A 23,582-nucleotide genomic window follows, 5' to 3' on the forward strand; every position below is an offset into this window, starting at 1 on the left:
TCTTTGTTGTTTCACTATTTTTTTGTATAGCACTCTTCAAACTTTCTTTATTTGGGAACATTAACACCTATTAAACACTCAAAAAACATCCTTCTGACTACGCCATCGTTATTACAGTAAGATAGAACCCCGTCACAGGCATACAATTGCATTTTATAATATTAAATATGGCCTAATGACATGTAAAAATATAGCTACTGTGGAAGTTATGCGTAATAAAAAGGAGCCGACAACTTCTCATATTTCAGACACAAAAAATCATGTGTCGCTTTATTAACTGCACTCACAACTCTGATGAAACTGGTAATAATGGGAAACAGAACAGCGTGCCTCAAACGTCAACGGGTCATAAAGGGACCGCAACGATACTGCATATAGAGCATAAACCTAAAAACTAAACACTGAACATAGGTAAACATGTAATTAATATGTCTCCAGTTTGTGGTGAATTATATATGTAAATATGTATGCTAAAGGCACTACACTACTCTATTATTGTACATTCATTACTAGGTGGGTATTCCATCAAAGTCACTTAACAAGTCCAGGTTTATCCTGAATTCCTGAGCTGAATCTAGCTCCATTTCCAATTTAAGCCTAAAGTTGTTCCATGACAGAAATAAGCCTGAGTCTGAGCTAAGCTAACTCAGGCGTGAAGCTTAAGCTGCACTTTGTTTGCGCTCGCGGTGACTCTGAGAAGGCCAGATCAATGGGGCAACAACATCACGGAAAATGGGCTCAAAGTGTGACTTTTGTAATGATCGGACTAAACGAGAGAGCAGCCACAGCGCGCATGGACAAAACTTGGAATTTTTTTGGTCATTCTGATCTGAGGAACGAGAGGAAATACACCACTCCCTGTTCGCTCTCCCTCCTCTCCTGGTTGGTCTGTGGACAGAGAGGAGGGTGAGAATGAAGTTGCCTCACCCCTTCATGATGCGCGGTAGTACATGTGGAGCTTAAGTTCCGCTGTGCATAAAAGTAAAGCTGTAACGGACCTCTTCACATAACAAGAAACAATCAAATTCGCTCCAACGTGTTTTGCAGTTTGACGGGAAGCGAGAAATGAGGGAATGAAGACAGAGAGACGTATGTGGTGATGAAGGAGCGCTGAGTCAGAACCCAGTGAAAACCAGTTCATCCTCATCCTTCAAAAATGAAAAAAATAAAAATAAATAAATCAACTAAAGATTTCATGACCCCCCCTGCAGAACCTCCGCGACCCCAAGGTGTGCAGACTTATTAGGCAGCTTCTTTTCCTCAGGCAAAATGGGCCAAAAAAGAGATTTAACTGACTCTGATAGGAAAAAAAAAAAAGAAGTAAACTCTTGAAACTGCAAAGATACTGGGCATGCTCACAGAACCATCAAAATAGTCAAAGGTGTCGCAAGAAACGTGTTAAGAGCAAAAGATGCAAATTAACTGCAAGAGACAAACATGAAGCTACCAGGAGCCCATTATCCTCCTTCCAGAACTGCAACCTACTTGGAGTACCCACAATTACAAGGTGTTCAGTGCTCAGAGTCATGGCCAAGGTGAGGAAGGCTGAAACCCGACCGCCACTGAACAACAGACATAAGCTGAAACGCTGATTTCTCAGAGTTTAATGGACTGATGAGATGAGAGTGACTCTTGACGGAGCAGATGGATGGGCCCATGGCTGGGAAAGTAATGGGCACAGAGCTCCACTTCCATGCAGATGCCAGCAAGGTGGAGGAGGGGTAGTGGTGTGGGATGGTATTATTAAAGATGAGCTTGTTGGACCATTTCGGGTTGAAGATGGACTCAAAATTAACTGCAAAACCTTCTGCCAGTTTTTAGAAGGCACTTTCCAAAACTTCACTTTTACTTTTTTAAATATTCAGGTTTGAGGTTTATTCACATTTTGGATTGACCTTGAGCTCTGTAGTTGTAACTTATAAAATTAATCCTCATAAATACAACTTGCCTTATAATTATGCACAGAAAAAGTATTACAATAACAACTATACCTGTATTGCCAGTGCGTTAACCTGCAGATAGAGGAAAATATGGACATTATGGAGGTCTGCACAGGACAGAATTTTCAATCCGGCGGCATGGCTAAGTCCTGGCTGGTTTAGTTCTGGTTTAGTGGTGCAGCCTGCGCAACGTACGGGAGGACTGTCCACGCAGCCTACGGGACAGGGAGGACTGTCCACGCGACGTATAGTACAGGGAGGACTGTCCACGCGGGGTACGGGACAGGGAGAACTGTCCATCTGGCGTACGAGACAGGGAGAACTGTCCACGTGGCGTATGAGACAAGGAGAACTGTCCACGTGGCGTACGGGACGGGGAGAACTGTCCACGCGGCGTACGGAACGGGGAGGACTGTCCACGCGGCGTACAGTAAGGGGAGAACTGTCCAAGCGGCTGCCGTGGCATATGTGGGTGGGACGATTTGCGCTGTGTACGGGACGCGGGGACTCTTCACGCGGCGTACAGGAGGACGGACGGTCTGCTGCTTAAAATGTTTTTATTAATGCCAAATAAAATATCCAGCACAAATGATGCATGATATGCTTAAATCCATAATTTGTATATTTTACTTTATTCTCATATTTAGTTTCTCGCCCAAGCCCGCAGTGAGCTTTCAAAATGTGTTTTGCGTCGGGTTAGGGTTACCTGCAGGAGGCCTGCGGGAGTGCAGGGCTCTAATACACACTACCAAGTTTTAGAATACCATACTTTTTCCATTTTTTTACTGTTTACTGTTTACGGTTGACCAAAATGTATTCTATACTTTTGAATTCATGAAAGTGTCCACCTTTGGCAGATATAACAACTGAACACACTCGTGGCTCGTTCTTTTTACAATAGAAATCAAATACTTTTTTCAGAAAGTTCTTCCCAATGTGTGGCACTTGTAGGTTGCTTCACTCTTCTGTCCAGTTCATCCCAATGGGGTTTAAGTCGGGAGACTGTGCTGGACACTCCATGTTTTCAAGTTCACCATCTTGTTCTTTTTTCCTGTGGTAGTTTTGGCAGAGCTTGGACTTGTGTTTTGTCTCCTTTATCTTTTTTTTTAACCTCTGTCTGTTCAGTTTTTACCTTTGTACCATTTCAAACTCTTCTTTGGACACTTGAATTGCAATAAATAACTGGAAAAATGAGGGTGTTCTAAAACTTTTGACCGGTAGTGTACGCACGACAATAGGAGAGGCTGCAGGTGTTGGTGAAAAGTCAGATCGAAGAGAGTCCTTTTAGGTTTAAACCAACTGGATTTCAGCAACTGGCAACACAAATGAGACTCAAGTGAGGCTCATTCTGCTTTCTGATTAGATAATTGTCTTCAAAATAAAAAACAACAACTCCAAATTCTAACATAAACAACGTGGCTGTCATGTCCAATGTTTTTGTAATTAACAATTAGGCCCCGTCCACACTAGTACATATTCGAGTCGTTTTCGTTGTTCATTCACACTAATCACATTGAAAACAGCTCCAGAGAAGGAACGATCTGGTGCCGCCAGCTCCCACGAATTCATCTGAGTACGGATCTGATCCAGCACCGTGTGGACGCCTGAAAACACTGATACACTGATGTACATCTATGGGCCGCGAAGTAATTCACCGCCAAAACACAACAAGAGGCTAGAATATATGTCCATGTGTACGACCTGCAGACATATATTCTCTGAAAAGTTTAATATGAACCATCTCCAACGTGATAGAAGCACAGAACAGACTCACCATCAGCAGAACACCCCTCTGTCACAGAAAGAACACATATAATCCAATGAGTTGTGTCCTTTATTGCGACAGAAGCTGAACCGCATCAGCGCACAATAGCGAGCTGTTTTTTGAGCGCTTAGTTTATGCAAATTAGCCACGTAGTTTTAAGTTTCATTTCTGTAAAACGTAAACAAATGTGCTCAAAGCTGTGTGGACATGGTAATACGGTGATACTGTGATTCATTTCAGTGTAAACGTAGCCTAAATCAGCATGAGAACTGTAATCAGTAAAAGCCATATTTGATTTGAACTTGTTTACCTTGTACCTGAGAACGTAGATACATGTTTTTGAACTCTCTTCAAGCTCTCAATGGAAGAAAAGGACTGAATTGTTCTCAGTAAAAGCTATATTTGAACATGTTTACCTGGTAACTGGGGGCACAAACAGGTCAAGTGGTATGTCTGATGACTTTACTCCATGTTTCTCCACTCACACAGCGGGAGTCTTGCTGTGCAGATTACTGGACCATGGGGTCTCCGGTTCAAAATCCAGTGTTAGTTAGTATTATTGTATTATATATTTTATTCTGCCTATATACCCACTCAAAATTATGCTCAGAATTTAAATTAAAACCTGAAATATAATGTAATTCTAAGTAATGAAATTGAAATTACGAATAAAATATTGCTAAATGAACATGATAATACAAAAGAAGGGAAGCATTTTTCATGATCAAAAAGGGACCCAAGAAATTATAGGTAAAATTAAATATTTTGAGAGAGAAAAGAATATAGATGGACATGTGGTAGAATTATGAAAACATGTATGTACAGTATATGTCATTTTTGTAATTTTTTTGTAATTTTATAGGCACTTTTTATAGGTCACCTTAAGAAATAATAAAAACAAAATGATATATAAAAAGGCTTGCTATTGACTCATTGTACACAACAGTAGCTGCTAGTTTCAGTCAGAAGAACAGTAAGGGACACCATTTTTGCTTGAATGTTATTATGTCTATGAGGGCTTGCTGAGTCATGATAAAATCTATAAATACTGACAGATCAGGGACAGGAAGCTGGACGTCATTGACAGCATGAAAACTTCACTGGACACGTCTCTGTTTACAAAAGGACGTCTTTGTGTGTCCGTGCCATAAACTATATATATAAATAGACGGGGAGCCAAAGTCTCAAAAGCTCAATAAAATGCACTGAACCTGACATTGTTTTTTTTTTTTTTGTTAACTGTGACCCTAAGGACCAATAATTGGAGGGTCTGCTCTTCCGGAAATATCGCGAAAAAAAAATAAAATAATTGTGGCCATTTTAGTGTATATACCCTTCATTTTTTGACAGAAAATCTTCAAAAATGAAACATTTCCTGAAATCCTCAGTGGGTTGGGTAAGCTGTCAATAAATGCATTCCAGATGCAAAGAACACATGTGGTGACAAAATTCAGTGAAAAAATAATTCGGTAACACTTTATAATAATTACACCTTATTTAGCCTTAATAAAGCATGAACAAAGACTTAATTAATAATGATTCATGCTTAGTAACTACTTAATTACTATCTGAATTAGCACTTAACTTGCATTTAATTCGCCTGTGCTGTAAATAGTTACTCATAAGTATTTCTTACTTAATTACTCATGAACTAACCATTTGTGTGTGCATTTGTAAATGTAAATGTATATTTAAGTACAAATTTGAGCATTTATTAATGATTAGTAAGCCATGAGAGAATGATTTACTAGTAATGCATTATTGTTTCTCTGGAATTTGACCAACCTTAACAAATGCTTAATAAAGCATAATTCGTCTTCACTTTAGAAAAGCTCTCAGAAAGACTTAACTAACAGATAACAGCTGCCTGAATGATCATTGCATTACATTATTAGTAAATCATTCTCTCATAGCTTACTAATCATTAATAAATGCTCAAATGTGTACTTAAATATGCATTTGTAAACATGCAAATGGTTAGTTCATGAGTAATTAAGAAGTATTGAGTTACTATTTACAGCACAGGCGAATTAAGTTCAAGTTAAGTGCTAATTCAGGTAGTAATTAAGTAGTTACTAAGCATGAATCATTATTAATTAAGTCTTAGTTCATGCTTTATTAAGGCTAAATAAGATGTAGTTATTATAAAGTGTTACCAATTATTCTTAAAACACATTTCTACATGATTTTGGCTAAATTTATTGCAAAAAAAAAAAAAAGGGCGTTTGTTTTTTTTGTTTAGTTTTTTTCAGTATTTTCATTTTTACCTCACTGGCAATCAGCTATTCCCCCAAGTTATGACATCAGCCAATATCCCATTCTTTTCACCAAACAGTATAGTCATTCCACAGAAAAAAATATAAAAATCCAACCAAAATCAATGGATCTGTGATGATTTCATTATCAGTTGGCCATCAACAGGCCCAGAACCTCAATAGAATTTTAGGCTACTGTCAAAATTCCAAAAGGCACACTGGATATTTAGCATGGTTGTTAATGTTCACATTATTAAACATCATGGCCTAAAATGGACATATAACCTGCAAGGGTGCGCTTCCGGGTTCATCAACTCCGACCTTCAATTCAGAAAAACGTGGCCCATCATGTTCTAACTGCTGCTGTCTTTTGGTCTTAAAATGTTCGTATTAACTCGCTCTATATGATTCCCGTTTTTATTTCTCTATTTTGTCCATAAATCAATTCCTGTGCCTAATATGGAACTGGCTCCAAATTTGTCCCATAAGTGTCAGTCCCGATGAGCTCCATTTGACTGGAACAGAACACTGTGGGTGTCGTCAGTCCATGTATCATTCATTTCAAAATAAACCCCCCCCCCCCCCCCCCCCCCCCCCCCCCCAAAAAAAAAAAAAAGGAAAAATAACAGTTAATTTGTTTTGTCAGTTTTCGATTTTGTGTTTAAATGAAAAATTTAAAAAAACTGAAAACTGCTGTTTCCCATTTCCATAACTGCTATGCCAGACTTTTGCACCATATATGGACTGAACCAGGACTGAACCAGGACTAAAACAGGACTAAACCAGAACAGAACCAGGGCTAAACTGGTCTCAGTCCTGGTCTCGGCCCGGTCTGGTCCCAGTCTCAGTCCTGATCATCTAACAGTCTACGCGGGCGCACCTCCGGGCCCATTAAGATCAGGACTAAGACCAGGACTAGACCGGGACCAAACCAGGACTGAGACCGGTTCAGTCCTGGATTAGACCTAGTTTAGTCCTAGTTTAGACCTGGTTTAGACCTGGTTTAGACCTGGTGCAATCCGTTTTTTCCATTATTAATTTAAACACAAAATCGAAAAAAAAAAAAAAAAGAATCATTATCCATTTTTTCATTGTGGTTTTGAAGACAAATAATGAAGAAAACAGTTGTTGTTTTTTTTTTTTTTCATTTTCTTATATTTGCCTTTATTTTGAAAAACAAATGAACAAATGATACATGGATTAACTACACAGTCCCTTAGTTCACTTCTGTACAGTCTGTGGCACCGACACACAAAGACGTATCTTTCTAAAAACAGAAGTCTCCTACGGTGAAGCATTTGTTAAAGTTGCATTGTGTTACTTTTCCGGTGAAGGGTCGGCCATCTGCTTTTCTCCATTTAGATGTCATTGCTTCATCTGGAATGTTTCACAGTATGGAATTAAACATTTCTATCTTCATGAAGACCAAACCAGACTGAGTTACAGGTCAGATCTGTGGAAGAGGCGACCCCGCTCACAGTCAGAATGCCTGTTTTTGTTTGTATTTTTGAGCTATAAAACCACTTGTAATTGAATAAATAAAGTAGAGCTGTTTAATGTCACACGGCGGAACATTCCAGGCAGAGCAGTGACATCCCCCTGTGCGGCAAAAAACACACAGCCCCTCCCCTCTGACTGGAAGTAGCCAGCTGCCTATTTATTTAATAAGACAGAATGACAAAAAGTAAAGAGGAAATATGTGCGTGGAGAGCTGCAGTGGTCTTCTACGGCCCGGCTCCCAGCGAGGAGGAAGAGGGGGACGCGGAGAGGAAGAGGAGGGGGTGGACACAGCGGAGGGGAGGTGAAACAGTGAGGAATAATGACAATGTGAACTCAAAGAGACACTGCACAGTAACTGCACTGGGAGCGCACACACACACCGGGCCTTATCCATACAACACTCACAGAGTTAACGTGTGCGCCAGGAAAAACACATAACCGGCCTAGTCCAATTCAAACTGATTTTTCAAAATGGAAGTATGATTGAGATGTTGTGGTTCGAATCTCCTGGATCCCAATAACACACCTGGAGAAGTTGATGCATGTAACAGGCGGTGGTGGATAAAGTACTCAATTTTTGTAAAAGTACAGGTACTGGGGCAAAAGTTACTCAAGTAAAACTAAAAGTGTCACATGAAAAAATCTACTTGAGTAAAAATATTAAAGTAACTGTTTAAAAATGTATTTAAAGAGGAATACGTAAAGATATTTTTGCAGATATTTTTAGAACAATTAAAGGATGAAATGTATTTTGATCAGGGCTGGGCATGTTAACTTTGTGTTCATTTTGCATTAACTAATTCATTCATTATCGTTGACAATAACTTTTCTCCCCTTAACATAGCTTTTATTATTATTATTTTTTATTGTAAACGTCTGTTGCTCAGTGGCTTTTATTTTGAAAAAGTTCATCGTGAGTGAGTCTGGAATTGCTTACTGCTGCAGCGCTCACAGAAAACGGACAGAAAGAAAGCGGGATAAACAAACATGGAGAAGGGTACGGAACTTTTACATGACCATTTTCATTTTAAAGTTCTCCCAGACGGCGCAGTCGACACAGACAAAGTCATTTGTAACACTGTAACACTGAACTGTTTTATCACTGGAGTTTCACGAGTCTGAAATATCACCTAAATGCAAGACACTCTGTTGATGCAACAGATGCAACAGGGAAACAAGTGGAGCGAGGCTTCAGCCGACCACAGCGTGCAAGGTGTCCGAGCAGTCGCTCTGCACACGCACATTATGCACAGCGCATAGGGCCCCAAGAGCTTTCGGGGCACCACCATCGCTCTTTGTCGCAACCCCCCCTCCCCACAACCCCAGTCTCACTTTTCTTCCACAAGAAGCCTGTGCCTTAGCATGAAAAAGTTCTAGGAAATGGCAAACTGCACTGAAAGTGTTTTCTGGTTGTGTGTTCTGTTTTCTGTTATTGTTTTTTGACTGAGATTCTCATTTTTATATCAAACAAGAAACATTAAAGCTCTGGCAGTGGAAATACATTTCAGTTTTGTATTTGGTTTGATTTTTTTTTTTTTTCAGTTGAGATTTACACTGAATACTTTATTTTACTGCTGCTGATCACATGCACTTCACTTAGAATTCAATTCATTAAGTCAGATTGTAGGAACTGACAAACTGCACTGAAATTGCGAGTAAGATTCTCCAAAGGAAGAAGTATAAACATGGACTTTCATATTATGCTATTTTCTGATCTATGTTGCAATGTTAATGTTGTTTCCTCATCACAAACAGACCTGGAGTTGTGTTTTGTTTCATTCACACATCTTTAACACACTGATCCTCCATATTTACGTTGAGTTCTTCTCTCAGACTGAAAACACTGTTCCACCTCGAAAGAATAATTTGGATGATTTCAGCCTTGGAATTGCCCACATCTACTGCAGCAAAGCTAAACGGTAGCTCTTAACCTGAAAACTATCACTTCATGACATCACAAGGTAGAACAGATCACTTTGAGGTTTGGAGATGTAGACAAACTAATAATAAAAGGTTTCTGAAACATGTGTGAATGAAACAAAACACAACTCCAGGTCTGTTTTTGATGAGGTAACAACATTCTAACATGCCTTAAAGCTCACAAGAGTTCATTTTGTGTAATATAGGACCTTTAACTGTTTATGTAATTTACCCGTGATCTAGAGTGTCTGGGTTTTGTGCTCCTTATACGGGTCTAGACTGTTTTTCAAGGCGATGCGTGTACTTATCTGTGGGGTATAAAAACTCTGTATGCATTATAATGGAAGTTCTTAGGGAGAGACGACGCTGTGAAGGACACGTACTTTTGAAATGATTCACACAATTGTTTTCATAAATCAGACGCTGCGATTGAAAACACAGCTCATTTTATTCTTTGTTTGTTTGTTTTAAACTTGCTTGTCTAGCGCACTTAAAGTTCTTTGTGTATGGAAATATACACAACCAGTCAAAAGTTTGGACTCACCATCTCATTCCATGTTTGTTTTCTTTATATGCACATCACATACATGAAGTAACATACACTACCGGTCAAAAGTTTTACAACACCACACTTTTTCCTGTTTTTTACTGTTTACTGTTGATCAAAATGTATTCTAAACTTTTGATTCATGAAAGTGTTCACCTTCTTCAGAAAGTTCTTCCCAAGTCTGTTGCAGATGGGCCCGGTCAAGCAGAAGTAAACAACAAGGCCAAAAATTCAAGTTAATGCATCTGATATAAAAATGTATTGAACAGATACATATGTACTCTAGTTTATGAAACTGTTGACCTTTTTTCTGTACCATTTTTGGTTCTAAAGTTACATATGTTTTAAACAGACCATGTATGAAACATGGAACAAAAATTATTTCCCAAATTTCAAAGACCTGCAAATCATGTAAATAAACTGATGTATTTCATCATATCTTGTGTTATTCCATCTTTGAACTGTTGATGAAGGTACATGATTTTTCAAAAAAAAATGTATTTAAAATGATAAAAATTTGCTTGGAAGGACTGATATATTTTATAGAAATAGTTTCTTTTCATTTTTGAAGTAATATTAAAGTATTCGGAAGAAAAAAGTTGACAAATGATGCAAAATCCTGCACCTTCTACTTGTTTGCACAATTTTCCCTCCGTTACTTTTCCCTCCGTTACCATGAACTTTCTTAATAAAAAATCTCATGACTCAAAAAGTAAGAGGTTTTTCAACCTAATCTTGTACCATATGGTAGAAAACTATATGAAGCAAATATTCAAACCAGTTTGTTAAGGATATGTAAGTGAGAACCAAGAGTTATCACTGTTTGGATTTATTGCCCAAAAAGTGCTGCATATTTCATTCCCTCCGTTACTAATGTGAGTTTTTAAATTTTTTGTCAACAACTTGAAAGAATATCACAGGTTTAACTTGACCCTGTTGGAGTGTAACTCTTTCCTACATTCTGATACTTTACTTATTTCAATAGTCCCTCTAGTTTCTGAATAAGAGACATTTGAATGGAAAAGATCTGCCTGGTTCCCTCCGTTACCGCTTGACCAGACCCAGAAGTTTCCATAAATGTGTGGCACTTGTAGGTTGCTTCACTCTTCTGTCCAGTTCATCCCAAACCAGCTCGATGGGGTTTAAGTCTGGACACTGTGCTGGACACTCCATGTTTTCAAGTTTACCAGCTTGTTCTTTTTTCCTGAGGTAGTTTTGGCAGAGCTTGGACTTGTGTTTTGTATCTTTTTTTTAACCTCTGTCTGCTAAGTTCTTACCTTTGAACCATTTGAAGCTCTTCATTGAACTTGCACGACTTGAATTGCAATAAATAACTGGAAAAATGAGGGTGTTCTAAAACGTTTGACCAGTAGTGTATATGGAATTATGTTACCAAGAAAAAAAAAGTTAGATAACTCTACTAACCTTTACAAAATGAAAATGCCGGAGAGCCATTTATTTTAGCGGTCACAAGAAATTGAGTCGATATAAAAGAGCAAGTCTTAAATGTTGAACTGTTAGATACCTATAATCTGTGTATCATTCGTTTTTCAAAATAAAACCAAAAATAAGAAAACAAAAAAACAATTTTTTTCTTCATTATATGTCTCCAAAACTAAAATGAAAAAATGGATAATGATTAATTTTTTTAAGTTTTTGATTTTGTGTTTAAATGAATAATGAATAAAAATGGATAACAGACATTTCCCGTTTCCATGACTTAAACTGTGATGCTGGACTTTTACACCGCATACGGACTGAACCAGGACTGATCCCAGGATTAAAACAGGACTACAGGTCTAAACCGAGTCTAAATCAGAAGTGAACCAGGACTAAACCAGGTCCCAGTCTCAGTCCTGGTCTGGTCCTCATCTCAGTCCTGTTCTCAGCCTCGGTCTGGTCCTGGTCTGGTCCCAGTCTCAGTCCTGGTCCTGGTCCGGGTCTCGGTCTGGCCCCGGTCTCAGTCCTGATCATCTGACAGTCCAAGCGGGCTCACCTCTGGGCCTGTCCTGACACTCTGTCCTAGTTCAGTCCTGGTTTAGTCCTGTTTTAGTCCTGTTTTAATCCTGTTTTAGTCCTGGTTTAGTCCTGGTTTAGTCCTGTTCAGTCCGTATGCGACACAAAAATCCGGCATCACAGTTTAAATCACGGAAACAGGAAACGGCCGTTATCCATTTTTATCCATTATTCATTTAAACACAAAATTGAAAACTGAAAAAACAAATCGTTATCTATTTTTTTAAATTTTGGGTTTGGAGACAAATAATGAAGAAATTTTTTTGTTTTTTTCATCTTCTTATTTTTGGTTTTATTTTGAAAAAAGATTGAATGAATGATACGTGGATTGCTTATAAAACATTAAACTTTTTTTTTAAATTATGCATTTATTAGTGCATAAAGTTCAAAATAACAAATTTACAATGGCAATCAAATTTTAATTCTTCAGTGCAATACACATGATTAAAAAAATCCCTTGGCAAAACAAAAAAAATCTAAATAATCCTACTTCTGTAAAATGAGGAAAGTGGTTACATTTTTTTTTTTTTTTTTAAAGCATTGACTGATTTCAGAATTTTGACTGTATATTGTTGGGTTTAATATTAAATAATGATTAATATTGTTAGAATTTGTTGTAATACAGTGAGTTCTTGAGTCTAATAACTCAAAAATCAACAATTCAATATTTGTGAATTTACCTTTTGGATATTTCATGATTAAGTATCACAAGGTCTCATCCCCCAATCTGGGAGACGTCATCACACTGTAGAATCTGAAAACCGCCAATAGTCACTAATCCCTCATCAATTTTTATCACAACAAAGAAAAATAAAACAAAGACACAGACAAAAATCTCTGGGTACACTGACCGTCTCCGATGATGCCCAGTATGGCGAGGTCCACCAGCCTCTTCCAGTAGGATCCCTTCTGCAGAGCGATGCCGTAGCCCGTGGTGGCGAAGATGTACCCGCTGCCGATGGTGACCAGCTTACATCCGTCATCACGCCCCGCCATGTAGTTCAGCACGGCGGCGTCGTATATGAACGCATCCAGTTTACTGCAATACAACACGGGCACGGGTCAGCACAGGTCGACACAGCTTTGCAACAAGGAGATTGTAATGTGGTGTGCTATTTAAAGGTGCGCTGTAAAGATGTAACAATAACCGAAATATTGTGACATCGTATCGTCAACGTTCTCAACATAATATCGTGGATCATCACAATATGACAAATTACAAGTCTGTTTGCTTAAATGAAGAGTTATGGTGCAGCAATAGCTAAAAAAAGACAAAGGGAACTACACAGACCATGATCCTTTGCTCCATTTCAGTACAGACGACAAGAAGAAATAACACTTCTGAGCACTTTTGAGTCTTATTGTCTCATTTCAAGAGGAACAGTTTTAGTTGTTTAGCCAACAGATCCCCTGACCCCCCTTCCCCCTCGGAACACACACTTGCCATATCATGTTTATATTGTCCAGTAACCTGTAGGAGTTTGCTCTGGCTCTGCTCCAGGCCCAGGCCCGTCCCATTCAGCCGCTCTATGGGACATAAAGTATCATCGCGGAGATGCCATTACCATAAACGCTGCTCATTGATGTCTGAGTTATGGTTTAATGTGAAAATCAATGGTGCTTTTAGGTATGCCCATGTAATCAGCACAAAGAGGGTCCATGGGGGTTTATGCTCCGCTCTGTTTCACATTCACGTCAGCTGTGGACGTACCTTGTCCTCCTCATCAATGACCGATCTTGTCTGAGCTCGGAAGCTACACTGGGTTGTGGGGAAAACCGCTGTTGTGTCCTTAAGCAAGTCACTTCGCCCACCTTGTCTAATGTGGTGTGACAATCAAAGATTGTCGGTTGTGAAAGGAGCGTTTGGCTCAGATTGGCCGCTTGTTATAGATGTGATTGACATAGAAATCAATCACATCAAAATCGAAAGTGAAACAGTCTATATGGGGGCAAATGTTTAAACCTTTACAAATGGTTGAGAAACACAGGAGATTCTTATACAGGTTTATCAGTTCATATTTCATTCTTCTATCAGGTATTAATGGTCATGGGTATGAGTGTGTGAATCCTGGTTTTAAAACATCATTTGCAAATCTTAACCAATCGCAATACTTGTTTGAAAAATTGGATTAGCAATTACATTGGATTAGCAATTCCCCCAAATCATGCAGCCCAAGTATAGCGCCTAAACCAGGACTAACCCAAGACTACCAAGGATCTCATCTGCCTCTACTCTGCTGCAGCTACTACTACTACTACTATTACTGTTCCAGGCCTGATTTGCATGGTAGCACAAACGAGGCTGATCTGTCTTTGTCGACCATGTGACTGCTCCAATGGGTTTGCTCAAGGTCCATTTCGAAAACCTGAACTAACAAGGACTAAACCAGGTCTGAAGCAAATCTAAACCAGGGCAGGACTAAACCAGGCCTAATTTTCTTGGTAGCACAAGTGATGTTGATACCATTTCACTGCTCCAATTTGTTGGCTTAAATTCTCTTTAAAACTAAACTGATGAGAACTATACCAGGATCTTAACTAGATCTAAACCAGGACTTAACCAGGTCTGACTGCCCCTGGCCTGATTTGCATGGTAACACAAATGAAGCTGATCTGTCCACGTCTACCATCTCACTGCTCCATTGGGTTCGCTCAAAGTCCCATTAGAAACCTGAACTAACCAGGACTAAACCAGGTCTGAACCAGGTGTGAACCAAACAACAAATACAAATCTACAAATGAGGACTGAGCCACATCTAAACCAGGAAAACATCAGGTCTTAAATAGCCTGATTACTTATATTATTTTCTGATCTATGTTATAATGTAGTTTCCTCATCACAAACAGACCTGGAGTTGTGTTTTGTTTCTTTCACACATGTTTAACACACAAACCCTGCGTACAGAAAACACTCTGTTCCACCTTGTCATGTCCTTTCGCAATATAGGAAGTGCTCCACTGTGTTTTTAGACCCCATACACCTTCTGTATGTTGAGATCCTGTGGTCCCCAAACTCCGGCCCCTGACTGGCCTAGAAATTCTGTCCATAAATACAATGAACAGAAGCGGTGACAAAGGGCAGCCCTGGCGGAGTCCAACATGCACCGGGAACAGGTCTGACTTACTGTCGGCAATGAACACAGCTCCTGCTCCCGTCATACAGGGACTGGACAGCCCTTAGCAAAGGACCCCGGACCCCACACTCCCAGAGCACCCCCCACAGGACACCACGAGGGACATGGTCGAATGACTTCTCCACAAAGATCCACAAAGCACATGTGGACTGGTTGGGCAATGTCCAGTGAACCCTTGAGCACCCGATGGAGAGTGTAGAGGTGGTCCACTGTTCCATGACCGGGATGAAAACCACACTGCTCCTCCTGGATCCGAGGTTTGACTATCTTGAAATGTTACCTTGAAATTACTACATGAGATCACAAAGTGGAACAGGGCATTTTGAGCTACAGAGACATGTCTTACAGTTTACCATTTTGCATAATATAAGACCTTTGATACGTATATAGTAGTGCAGGGGTGCTCACACTTTTTTCAGCATGTGAGCTACTTACAAAATGACCAAGTCAAAATGATCTACCTAATACAAAGCCAAGCAAACTGCACTGAAACACTCTGTGCCCCTTTTTTGGACCCTCACCCACAGTTTGAGAACCCTTCTTTAAGAGAACTTCCTCTGGCACTTTACACAAAACTGTGAAAAAAGTGAAGGAAGTAGGTAAGATTTTTAAACCTGTTTTTTAAAGTTCCAAACTGGAGTTACATTCTTTTCTGGTTTTGCAGTGATATTTACCAGCCTCTGCACATTTACCAAACCAAACACACATCGTGACAAACACAGATGCATTTGTGCACTTTTGTTAGACAAACTTCATCCAAATGTGGCAGTAGGTCTGTTCTGTAGATCCGCTCTATGCTGTAGACCTGCTTTGTGCCAACACTGGAACACAAATTTAGACTGGTTTTTGCTTCACGTTTGGTCTTGCTCTTCTAATCAGCCGCACTGTGGGAGGGGCTTGTGTTTGCTGTACGCAGGAAGGAGCGAGAGCGTGAAAAGGCGAGGGGCGGCGTGCTGACGTGAGGCAGATGGACAGGTAGGATGTTTAGGAAGTTTAACCTGCCCTGTGATGCACGCTGGTACACGAGGGCACACGCTGTTGCAGACGAGCCGTGCATAGGGAGCGTGTGCGTTTGTGATGCGCCGTAGAGTCTCCGCGGGTTTCAAATGAGCGCACAGGCTGCACTGAGACGCCCCACACGCTCCTGCACCCGCTACAAGTTTATTGCCAACAACAGCGGCCGTAATTAAATATGATCGCACTTGTTGAGTGTCAGACCTCGAGTGAGAGACAAGACAGAGTCCAAACGTGATCGAGTCCGAGACGAGACATGGCGATCTACCCACACGAGCTTGGCGATCGACTGGTAGATCGGGATCGATGTATTGGGCACCCCTGTAGTAGAGTATGAATTGTATAGCTGTGAAAGTATAAACTGAGTTATTTATATAGCCCTTATTGTTGAGGCCAATTAAGGCCAAATAAAAATCTTCAAATAGTCCACTGTGTTTGCTGAAAACAGAATGAATAAGGACTAAACTAGGACTAAACCAGGACCAACTCTGAGTCTAGATGTGATTATTCGCCAAATGAGTTTATAAGCAATTTTCACCGCTTAGTAGCCACAGTAATGCTAACAACAACTAGCATGCTAACAGCGCACCAACATTACTCCCGGGTTATGAGGACTACCTGGTGAAAGCTAGAGCTTGAGCAGGACTAAACCAGGTCTGACAGCTCCGGGCCCAGGGGCGGACTGGCAATCTGCGTGTTCAGAATGGCCGTACCGAAAATGCACAATGGGGTACCGGCCGTACTAACAGTGTACTAACAGTAACAGACACACCGGTCCTCAATTTCCACCGTCCCGAATTGAGAACCCCCCCAACTCAAGTGCTCAATTTTCACAGCAGGCTGATTTGTGGTGGGAAAGTCCAGGGCTGTTTTTTTTTTTTTTTTGTTCCCAGTCCATCCCTGTCCAGGCCTGATTTTCTCTGCAGCATGACCATGTGTCCCAGCTCACTACTACTATCTTAACAAACACAGATTGTGCTTTTTTCAGCTATATATTTATAATCTATGACACCCATGAAGTATTATGTTATAATTTGGACATTTTAAATCGTAATATCCATCTAAAACAACTTACTAACGGAAACTAAAAGAAACAAATCCACTGACTTTTGCATTAGAAAACTGCAGTGTTCAGTGGGAGATGACATCACTGTAAACATCATCACAACAAAGAGCTGGCACCTCTGATGGATAGCCACAGATCATGCTAGCAAATGGTGGAATTTTTTTCATTTGAACCAAATTAATTACAGATTAAGAAAATAAACTTGAAGATTCATTTTCATAAACAAAGACTGTTCCCAAAGTACAGATAGAGAAATTAAAAAAATCTACAAATTAATAGAATAAAAACACAATTAAAACAACAGATTAAAAAAACAACAACAAATAAATAAAACAGTAAAATAGGCCCACACAACTCATGCAGTGTTAAAAGCCAGAGCATAAAAGTGGGTCTTAAGATGAGACTTAAACGATGGTGTCTTGAAAATAAGCGATTAAAGATGATTCACTAGCAAGGACCACTCCACAATAATGGAATACAATAAAGATGTGTATTGATGGCGGATAGATGTGATGGCTGACGGTGGGGCTGCATCTAAAAATCATAAAGGGTCACCCAGCTGATTCAGAACCCTCTTATTGATGATGGTGTCTTCGGACTGTAGGACGAGCAAAAGACATGGTTGAAAGGGAGAGCTGATGCGGATGGTGTTGTCGGGAAAGGCCGTACAAAAAGGGCTTATGGGTAATTGAAGGCGTGGTTGAGATAAGCTGTGGCTGGCTGGAGAGGAGGCTGAGGCATAGCTTGATTCATCAGCTGGTTTCACTTTGCAGAAACCGTCTGACTTTGCAGCGTTAGGATTTGTTCACTCGACAGTAGGTGGGTACTTTTTTTATTTAACCAATCGCTGCTATTTGGTCGTGACGCAAGTAATGCACCGCTAACGGGGCTAACTGATATATTAAGCTTTTCTCAAATCCCATAGGAAGAAGGACAATAACGTCTTTCTCCTTGATAAAATTCACCAAACATTCTCTTTGTTCCAGCTTTAAGTCCTCGATCTCTCGAATCATTGCCAACACAGAATGTATGGCTCTTCACTGATTGGCTGGTGCCCGAACTTGCACTTCCGGGATTTTTGCGAACTATCTAGTGTATCTTGATTCCTGACCTAGTCATTGGAGAGAAATGAAATTGAGCGGAGGCACTAGGTGGCGCCGGCCCGGCTAGTTGAAGCGTGGTCCAGCTCCTGAATCTGTTTATCAAACATGCACAAATCACTATAAGTACAATTTCGAGAGGGGAAATAGTGAGGGGAAATAACTATAACATGGTCAAAAGCTCTGAAAAGTCCATTTTTCAAAATAGGTTTGCTTAAAAAAAAAAAAAAAAAAGCCTCCCGGGGACTAAAGCAGATGTGACTGCTCCAGGCCTGATTTGCTGGGCAGCACAAATGTAGCAGCTGACCGCTCCATTGTGTTTGCTTTAAGTCCCATCTATCAGGAGTGAGATTGTGCTGAGTCGGAACTTTATCCGGACCAGAGGGGGACTATTGTCAGCTCTCCAATCAGAGCAATGACCGAGGAGAGCACGGCGCCCCCCGAAGGGATGAATGAATATGTACTGTCTCACTAAGAAGAGGAGCAGTGATAGATAAAACCCGAAAGTATTTTCACTAAATAAATCATTTCAGCATGTTTTCTGTGGACTGAATGTTTGCATTTAAATCAACTTTTCAGAGTTTTTAACCATGTTGTAGGTATTTCTCTTCTCATTTACCCTCTCGAAGTGGAGTGGGTAAGTGATTCGTGCATGTTTGAGAAATCTTTAATCGCTTTTTTTTTTTTTTTAAGACGCCATATCTCCGATCAACTCCTGTTTTCACCTCCCCAGTACAAACATGATACATGTAGGATTTGTGGACATTTTGGTCTTTTATTCAGTTGTTTTAGATCAATATTGTGATTTTAAATGTCTGAATTATAACCTCATGATCCACGGGTGCACAGATTTTTAGTCTCATTTAATATTTCAGGCAGAATTTGAAAAGATATATGGTAAAAGCAGTGACATGTAAGTTAGGTCCGTCTTGCCTAAGGACACAACTGTATACTGTATTGTTTAGCGAAGATTGAACCGGACACCCTGCAGTTAGTGGGAGAACACTTAACCCTCTTTACCAGGTAAGTGTAAATGAACATATCTAACATATTACATAAACTCAAACTTCATTTTCTAATTGTTTACAGCTTCATGAAGTCTTAAATAGTAACTTAAAAATCCTGTATTATGCTAAATTGACTCTTTGGGCTTTAAGTCATTTTATAAAGTTGTTACCTCCTCAAAAAGAGACCTGGATTTGTGTTTTTGGTTCATTCGCATGTCTGTCTAACCATTTATTATTACACACTACACCCCTAAAGCTCAAAATGCTCCATTCCACCTTGTGATGTCAAGAAGTAGTAGTTTTCAAGTTAATGTCTACCTCTACCTTAAGCATTCATTTACTAAAGACCGGTGTCCTGTCGATTTAAGCTCCCTAGCACTACTGTTCATGCGTTCAACCCCCAAGCGCTGTTACAGTTTAAATTCACGGTGATTTGAGCTCCTGAGGCAGAAGTGGAGTAACAAGTAACATCATATAAGTGTGTTGGTTTTATTGTACATTACCGGTCAAAAGTTTTAGAACACCCTCATTTTTCCAGTTATTTATTGTAATTCAAGTCGTGCAAGTCCATTGAAGAGCTTGAAATGGTGCAAAGACAGAGGTTAAAAAAAGATAAAAGATACAAAACACAAGTCCAAGCTCTGCCAAAACTACCACAGGAAAAGAGAACAAAATGGTAAAGCTTGAAAACCGCATTGAGCTGGTTTGGGATGAACTGGACAGAAGAGTGAAGCAACCTACAAGTGCCACACATTTATGGGAACTTCTGCAACAGATTTGGGAAGAACTTTGTAAAGAATATTTGATTTCTAGTGTAAAAAAAAAAACAAGCCATGAGAGTGTTCAGCTGTTATATCACCTCCATGAATCAAAAGTTTAGAAACCGTTTTGGTCAACAGTAAACAGTAAACAGTAAAAAACTGGAAAAAGTGTGGTGTTTTAAAACTTTTGACCAGTTAAGCATGTAAGCAATGTCAGATTTGCGGCAGAATACCTACGTTAGATAACTTATTTGGATTTGGATTAAATGATTTGGATTTAATATTTGATTTTATTGTTATCATTTTCATTACATTGTATTTTATTTTGTTTCCATGTGTAGAAAACGTCGTAACTTTGTTCAGAAAGGTGTTGCATAAATGAAGTATCACTATATTATAATAGGAAATTCATACTGTAGCCTATAATATTAGCGTTAAATATTATATATTTAACGCAATTTAATATAAAGATTTCAATGTTTTCAGTCATTTCTTTCTCTTATATAGTGCCTGTCGAAATTTGCTACCTTTACCCAAATTCATATAAACGAGTGAATAATGGAGTGGGAGCATTATTCAGTGGCTAAATTGTCCTGTCGATATGTGCTCCCTTTAGTCGGGGCCTATTTGAAAGCATGATACAACTGTCCAAATGAACTACCTACGCATATTCATAAAAATGAGTTGAAATTTGATTTGATAAATAAGGTATGAAGTGTGATCACGAGTGCAAACACCATAAAACCCGCTGTTTCTAATCCAAAGAAATATGTTGTAAAACGGGGGAGGTTCACTTTATTGGATCTGTACAACTGTAAAAGCAAGGTATCTTATTTCGACGAGGTGGTGTAAATCGATAGACATCACTGTCGATTTAGGCTGCTGGTAGCTCATTTCGACGGGACAGCCCATTTTGACAGAACACCAGAAATTCCAGAGCTGAAATCACCCAAATGATTCTAGTGAAGATGTATGGAGTTTAAAAACACAGTGGAGCACTTCCTGTATTAGAGTGTTGTAGTAAAGTATTTTCAGTTTGAGAAAAGAACTCAGCCTAAATATGGAGTTGCAGTTAAGATATCTTCGTCATCTTTGTACCCTCCACTGTGATTGGTTAAACCTATCTGTCAATCACTCAGATGACTGAAAACTGACCAATAAGAGAAGAGAGTCTGCTTTTTGAGCTGCTTACACAAAATCTTAATCTAAAAATGTCATATCACATTTCCATTTCATACATTTATTTATCTTTATCTTGCTCACATAAACTTTTTGCAGTGACTCGTTTATTAGACTAAAATTTGAAATGTACGTACTCTCGTCTCCGCGCTGAAAATCCACTTAAAGCCTTATAATCCTGAGAAGGCCGATCATTACGCCGCCTGGAGTGCATAAACAACCCCCTAATGTAAAAAAAAAAAAAAACATGATAGGAGAGGCTACGCTAACCCCCCATTAGCCATATCAATACAGTAATTGCAAACAGCAGGGAGAAGTTTGGGAAAGAAAATGGCCTCGAGATCAAAAAACTCCAAACAAGTATTTAAACAGCGCTGCTAGCATCACACCATTAGCGCGCGGCGTTTGGGCGGCAAAACAAATGAGCATCTCCAGTTTGGGCACATGCTATAATAGGTGCCATTTTAGAGAGTTTTCCAGAGCTCACATGTCCCAGGGGGGCTTCCGTAGTGAGACGTTAAGTGTTTGTTTACAGTGGCGGGTGCTGTTGACAGGGCTCGGGTCTAATGGGCGTCAGGCGGACGGGGGCGGTTGTGACGGGAGCGGTTGTGACAGCGGTGGTCTCCGGGGTGGTCTGAGAAAACTGGACTTGTCTCATGTGTGTGAATGCTGACCAAAAACTTCGACTACTACTACAATTATTACTACTATTATGACTAGTACTACAACAACTACTACACTTACTCCTACAATTGCTGCCATTACTACTACAACTATAGTCTGTATAATTATAATTTCTCTATAAGGAAATGTGTTGTATGCATTTTACTACTACAATTACTACTACTACTACGACTACTACTATTAGTATTACTTCTACAGACACAATTACAGCCATTACCAGTACAACTACTACAATGACTACAACAATTTTCTACTACTATTACTACCATTACCAGTAGAACAATTACTACTATGACTAGTACTACAACTACTACTACAGTTACTACTACAATTGCTACCATTACTACTACAATTACTGCAACAACTACTACAACAACTACAACTAATTTCCCTATAAGGAAATTTGTCATATACATTAAACTCTGGATATTATTACTACAGTTACTACTACTATTACAACGACTACTACTATTACTATTACTTCTATAACTACTATTACAGCCATTACCATTACAACCACTACAATTACTACTACTATTACTACAACTACTAAAAGTATTACTATTACAACTACTACTATTACTATCATTACCAGCAGACCAATTATTACTATGATTATGACTAGTACTACAACTACTACAACAGTTACTACTATAATTGCTACCATTACTACAACAACTACAACAAATTTTGCTATAAGAAAATTTGTTGTATGTATTAAACTCTGAATTTTACTACAATAATTACTACTACTAATACTACTACTACTACTGCTGCTGCTGCTATTAGTATTATTCTACAGCTAGTAATACAGCCATTACCAGTACAACTACTACAATTACTACTACTATTACTACAATTACAGCAAAGTTCCCTATAAGAAAATTTGTTGTATGCATTAGACTCAGGATATTACTACTACTATTACTATTACTTCTGCAACTACTAATAAAACCATTACTAGTACAACTACTGAAATTACTACTACTACTACAACTACTACTGCTATTACTGCCATTACCAGTGGAACAATTATTACTACTATTATGACTAGTACTACAACTATTACTACAGTTACTACTACAATTGTTACCATTACTGCTACAACAACTACAACAAATTTCCCAATAAGGAAATTTGTCATATGCATTAGACTCTGGATTTTACTACTACAATTACTACTACTACTACTACTACTATTAGTATTACTTCTACAACAACAATTACAACTACTGCAACTACTACTATTGGAAACATTACCAATAGACCAATTATTACTACTGTTATGACTAGTACTACAACAACTACTACATGTACTACTACAATCACTACAACAACCACTACTAGTATAAAATAAAGTAAGGTACACTTTATTGTCCCTCTACATTTACTACAACTGCTACTACGATTACTACAACGACAACACTACAACAACTACTACAACTAGAACAATAACAACTGCTACTACAATTACTACTACTACAATGACTACAACTACAGCTAGTGCTACTACTTCTACAACTACTCCTACTCTTACTACCATTACTAGCACCATCACTACAACTACTACAACACCTAAGCCTACAATTACAATTAGATCATTTTGAATCAGCCTGTTGATGTTAATATGTAATAGAATAATTGTCCCAGGGGGGCTTCCGTAGTGAGACGTTAAGTGTTTGTTTACAGTGGCG

At 39.1% G+C, this 23,582-nt stretch overlaps 1 protein-coding gene across 1 annotated transcript in view; it reads right to left on the minus strand.

The window, feature by feature from the left end:
* The window catches only part of LOC110158275 (glutamate receptor ionotropic, NMDA 2A-like), a 457,669-nt gene that overhangs the window by 69,684 nt on the left and 364,403 nt on the right, over positions 1-23,582 (minus strand). Inside the window, 1 exon segment of the mRNA XM_055158022.1 lies at positions 12,795-12,982. Coding sequence (XP_055013997.1) covers positions 12,795-12,982 — 188 coding nt within the window.

Source organism: Boleophthalmus pectinirostris, unplaced genomic scaffold (assembly GCF_026225935.1).
Source record: "Boleophthalmus pectinirostris isolate CB_2022bp ecotype Guang Dong unplaced genomic scaffold, ASM2622593v1 HiC_scaffold_22, whole genome shotgun sequence".
In the NCBI taxonomy this organism is placed as follows: domain Eukaryota; kingdom Metazoa; phylum Chordata; class Actinopteri; order Gobiiformes; family Gobiidae; genus Boleophthalmus; species Boleophthalmus pectinirostris.